Here is a 5,378-nt window from a genome sequence, read left to right on the forward strand (position 1 = left end):
AAGACTTACTCGGTCTAATGTCTGGCGGCAAGACCAAGCTCGAAATGACGATCATGACAGACGCTTCGATAGAACAAGGACTTCCTTCCAGCCTATGGCTCCGTGTCGTATGCTGACCACTGCCCGTCCTGAGCCGGGACCGTCCAGAAGGGTGCCCGTCATCCAGCTAGACCGACCTCAAGAAACTGAGTTGGCAGACACGGGTTCTACCCCCGTCATGGAAGATTCACCCCTTGCTGCTCCTTTGCCCCGTCTCACCAGAACTCATGTCAGTCGCGCGGACAGCGAGCGGCGTAGAACATCCCAGAGTAGAAGGCAAGACCCGATATGCCATATTCAACAGGGGGTAGCCGGCCTCATCCTCGATTACACCACCCCATTCTGCACTGATATCATGAATGCTCCCAAGGAGCCTAAGATGAAGCCGCCAGCTATTGACGCCTATGATGGCACTTCTGATCCTGATGTACATCTCTTGGCCTATCGGCATCACATGTATGTCCAAGGGACTACTGACGCAACTTGGTGCAAATACTTCCCGTCCACTGTGAAAGGAGTCCCCTCAAAATGGTTCGAGAAGTTGCCCGCTAGAACGATCAACACTTATGTAGAATTAGAGATGTTGTTTTCTGCAAGATTTATGGCTTATAAAGAAGAGAAGAAGACGAGCATGCATCTGGGCCGAACACAGCAAGGGAAAGATGAATCTTTGCGAAGCTATGTCCGACGTTTCAATTTAGAGTCAGGACAGATTCCAGACCTACCCGACGGGGTGGCTTTTGATAATTTCTTTAGGGGACTTAAGAAGGGGTCCTTTAAGTTTGATTTGGTGAAGAAAAGTGTGAGAACTATGGCCGACGCTTTGGATGAGGCCGAGTCCTTTATTCATGCCACCGAAATCTGCTCTGTCCCCAATGAATCTAAGGGAACAGAGACCGCAGACCATCTTCAGCGCAAGGACTGGACAAATCACATAAAAAGACCAGCCGTCCGAATGGGACGTGGGCCATTGAGAAGAAGGGATATCGGGCAAACCCCTCCCAAGGACAGAAGAGAGGACGATCCTATGACAAAGAAAGGTTTGAGTACAACACCGACTTGTACACAATACTTCTAGACGTCAGTGATAGATATGAGATTGATCGTCCGTTCCCTATGAAGTCGCCGGTAGAAACCCGGGACAGCTCCCTTTACTATAAGTTCCATTGTGATGTGGGACATGAAACAAAAGATTGCAAGAGTCTGCGTAGAGCTCTTGATGGATTAGCCGCCAAAGGATTTCTGAAATCATATCTCAGCTCGAGCATAGGGGGAAGTGGTAAAAAGTTCTACAAGAAAAGTAAGTCACCGTCATATCGACGTGATGACAATGACACTGATCCAGAAATTGTAGCTGTTATCTCAGGGGGCCTAGCCGCTGGGGGCCCAACAATGAGAGGTCAAAAGGACTATACAAGCCGGTTGGGGCAAGTCATGTTGTCTGGAAAAGCTCCAATGGACCTTCCCTAAAGTGGAGATTTGTGAATCTGATAGGGGCAAGATAGCCACTCCTCATGACGACCCCTTGGTTATTGAGCTGAAGGTAGCAAACCTCAAAGTAAGGCGTATTCTAGTAGACACGGGGAGTTCGTCAGACATTATCAGCACAACTTGTCTAAATCGTCTTGAGCATGATCCTAAGACAATTGAAAAGATACATTATCCGATCATTGGATTCGGAGGCGGCATAGTTCATCCCCAAGGGATAATCACTCTGCCCCTACGAGTAGGAGGTCGGCATCAAAGTAAGAACTTGAACGTCCGATTTCTAATTGTGAAAGACCTCACCGCTTACAATATCATATTGGGCCGCCCAACTTTGAATCATGCCAAAGCAGTGGTCGTCACTCATCTTATGCTCATGAAATATGTCTGTGATAAAGGCCAGGTCGGCACTATTCATGGTGATCAACAGCTAGCAAGAGATTGTTATCTCACTACGCTAAGTCCCGAGGCTTGGGGGAAAATTGACGAAGCGAGAGCAAGCTCAAAAAGAAAGCTAGACGAGATACAGGAGAAAGTCAAGAAAGAAACCTTTACCATTGCCACGGCTCACATGGAGGCAAGGAGACCTAAGCCGATTGGTGGACATTATGAAATCATTCTTGATGAAGCGCGTCCAGATAGGACGGTGCCAGTAGGAGTCTCTCCGGACGATCGGCTTGGGGCACATTTGGTCACTCTCCTGAGAGAGTACCACGACATCTTTGCTTTTGCTGTGGAGGAGATGCCGGGCATTGATCCAAGTATAGCCGTCCACAAACTCAACGTAGATGAGTCCTTAAAACCTGTTCGTCAGAAGAAGAGAAATCATGGGGAAGCAAGAAACAAAGCCGCGGCTGAAGAAGTTTGGAAGTTGTTAGAGGCTGGGTTCATTCGGCCAAGTCAATATCCGGATTGGGTAGCAAATGTAGTGTTGGTTCCAAAGCCTAATAAGTCATGGAGAATGTGTGTGGACTACACGGATTTAAACAAGGCCTGTCCAAAAGACAGCTTCCCTCTGCCCAAAATAGATCGGTTGGTAGACTCGACAGCCGGTCATGCTATGATGTCCTTCATGGACGCCTATTCAGGTTTTCATCAGATTCCCTTGTGGCCAGAAGACCAGGAAAAAACGTCATTTGTTACTGAGCAAGGCTTGTACTGCTATAAAGTGATGCCGTTAGGCTTAAAGAATGCGCCGGCCACATTTCAGCGTCTAGTCAAAACTGTCTTCTCTAATCAGTTGGGACGAAACATCGAAGCCTACATTGATGATATGATAGTAAAAAGCAAGCAACGTGAAGAACACCTGGCTGACTTGAGAGAAACTTTTGAGACGCTCCGAAAATATCAGATGAGGTTAAATCCAAAGAAGTGTGTTTTTGGAGTAACGGCTGGGAAGTTCTTGGGTTTCCTTATTGATGAAAGGGGAATTGAGGCCAACCTTGACAAAGTACAAGCAGTAATAGATATGACGTCGCCAAAGTCAGTGAAAGAAGTCCAACGTCTGACTGGATGTCTAGCGGCCCTGGGACGGTTCTTATCAAGAGCAGGTGACAAGTCCAACTCATTGTAAGTCAAGTAAACGGAGACTACGAGGCAAGAGATCCCAACATGATCATATACATGCAAGCTGTGCGTCAAGAAATAGAACATTTGAAGAGTTTCGAAGCTAAGCAGATTCCCAAAACAGAGAACAATCAGGCCGATGCCCTGTCTAAACTAGCTAGCTCAGCTTCCTGTGACACTTCGCGTCATGTGTTTTGGGAAGTGAAAGAAAGACGAAGCATTGAACAAGAGTTGTGCACTCTTGTGGTAGCCATCCTTGACCGGTCATCAACTTGGATGGACCCCATCATTGCATATAAGGTAGACGGCTCACTTCCAGACGACTCAAGTCTAGCCGCCACAATTCAGAAGAGAAGTTCTTGGTTTGAATGGTGGAATGGAGTTTTGTATAAAAAGTCATTTTCCAGACCCCTCTTGCGGTGCGTCACTCCTGAGAAGGGGAAAGAAATTATGGACGACCTGCATCAAGGATTGTGTAGCTCCCATATTGGAGGACGAGCTTTAGCTGAAAAAGCCCTGCGAACTGGTTATTACTGGCCCACTTTGAGAGAAGACGCCATGGCCATGGTGCAGAAGTGTGACAAGTGCCAACGATTTGCTCATCTCATTCGCAGGCCGTCTCACCCTCTCACCCCTATCATGAGCCCCATTCCTTTTGCCAAGTGGGGAATGGACCTATTAGGACCATATACAGCAGCCCCTGGAGGCCGGCGCTACGTGATTGTAGCCGTTGACTACTTCACTAAGTGGGTGGAAGTAGAAGCCCTCAAGAATATAAGGACTAGTGATGTGAGGGCGTTTATCTGGAAAAATATTATGACTCGCTTCGGAATACCACAAGCTATCGTCTTTGACAATGGGGCTCAGTTTGAGACGCCTAAGCTGAAGGAGTGGTTAGCGGATCACGGCATACACAGCTGCTTTGCCTCTGTAGGACGACCTCAAGCCAATGGCCAGGTCGAAGCATTTAACAAGATAATCTCCGAGGGGATAAAAAAGAAGCTAGATGAAGCTAAAGGTCTATGGGCTGATGAGCTGCCAAACGTCTTATGGTCAATCCGCACCACGGCTAAGAATTCCACCGGCGAAACCCCATTCTTGCTAGCCTATGGTGCCGAGGCCGTACTGCCCATACAAATGTGTGAACCTACACTGAGAGTACTATATGGCGAGAATGCCAATTGGGAAATGATGAAGTTGGCCCTGGATTTTTTACCTGAAATAAGAGGAAATGCGGCATTGAGGCAACAATTGTACAAGATAAGGATGGTGAGGGAGTACAACAAGAAAGTCTCTAAAAGAGTGCTCAAGATTGAGGATTTTGTTCTCCGAAAAATGGAGTCTGTGGGACGAGCCAATGAGCAGGACAAAAGTGTGAGAACTATGGCCGACGCTTTGGATGAGGCCGAGTCCTTTATTCATGCCACCGAAATCTGCTCTGTCCCCAATGAATCTAAAGGAACAGAGACCGCAGACCATCTTCAGCGCAAGGACTGGACAAATCACGTAAAAAGACCAGCCGTCCGAATGGGACGTGGGCCATTGAGAAGAAGGGATATCGGGCAAACCCCTCCCAAGGACAGAAGAGAGGACGATCCTATGACAAAGAAAGGTTTGAGTACAACACCGACTTGTACACAATACTTCTAGACGTCAGTGATAGATATGAGATTGATCGTCCGTTCCCTATGAAGTCGCCGGTAGAAACCCGGGACAGCTCCCTTTACTATAAGTTCCATTGTGATGTGGGACATGAAACAAAAGATTGCAAGAATCTGCGTAGAGCTCTTGATGGATTAGCCGCCAAACGATTTCTGAAATCATATCTCAGCTAGAGCACAGGGGGAAGTGGTAAAAAGTTCTACAAGAAAAGTAAGTCACCGTCATATCGACGTGATGACAATGACACTGATCCAGAAATTGTAGCTGTTATCTCAGGGGGCATAGCCGCTGGGGGCCCAACAATGAGAGGTCAAAAGGACTATACAAGCCGGTTGGGGCAAGTCATGTTGTCTGGAAAAGCTCCAATGGACCTTCCCTAAAGTGGAGATTTGTGAATCTGATAGGGGCAAGATAGCCACTCCTCATGACGACCCCTTGGTTATTGAGCTGAAGGTAGCAAACCTCAAAGTAAGGCGTATTCTAGTAGACACGGGGAGTTCGTCAGACATTATCAGCACAACTTGTCTAAATCGTCTTGAGCATGATCCTAAGACAATTGAAAAGATACATTATCCGATCATTGGATTCGGAGGCGGCATAATTCATCCCCAAGGGATAATCACTCT

The 5,378-nt window shown here is 47.3% G+C and overlaps 1 protein-coding gene across 1 annotated transcript; it reads left to right on the forward strand.

The window, feature by feature from the left end:
* The first annotated feature begins 217 nt into the window (after nucleotides 1-217).
* Nucleotides 218-3,097, forward strand: LOC130469984 (uncharacterized). Its single transcript, XM_056839537.1, has 3 exons — nucleotides 218-1,079; nucleotides 1,232-1,466; nucleotides 1,534-3,097. The coding sequence occupies exons 1-3, from the start codon at nucleotides 218-220 to the stop codon at nucleotides 3,095-3,097; spliced, it is 2,661 nt and encodes an 886-aa protein (XP_056695515.1).
* Nucleotides 3,098-5,378: the final 2,281 nt, after the last annotated feature.

Source organism: Spinacia oleracea, chromosome 3 (assembly GCF_020520425.1).
Source record: "Spinacia oleracea cultivar Varoflay chromosome 3, BTI_SOV_V1, whole genome shotgun sequence".
Taxonomy (NCBI): domain Eukaryota; kingdom Viridiplantae; phylum Streptophyta; class Magnoliopsida; order Caryophyllales; family Amaranthaceae; genus Spinacia; species Spinacia oleracea.

Coding starts and splice junctions, on each gene's coding strand:
- LOC130469984 (XM_056839537.1), top strand. CDS start 218: ATGGAAGATTCACCCCTTGCTGCTCCTTTGCCCCGTCTCACCAGAACT. Junction 1,080..1,231: donor CGATCCTATGACAAAGAAAG/GTTTGAGTACAA, acceptor ATGAAACAAAAG/ATTGCAAGAGTCTGCGTAGA. Junction 1,467..1,533: donor GACTATACAAGCCGGTTGGG/GCAAGTCATGTT, acceptor TGAATCTGATAG/GGGCAAGATAGCCACTCCTC.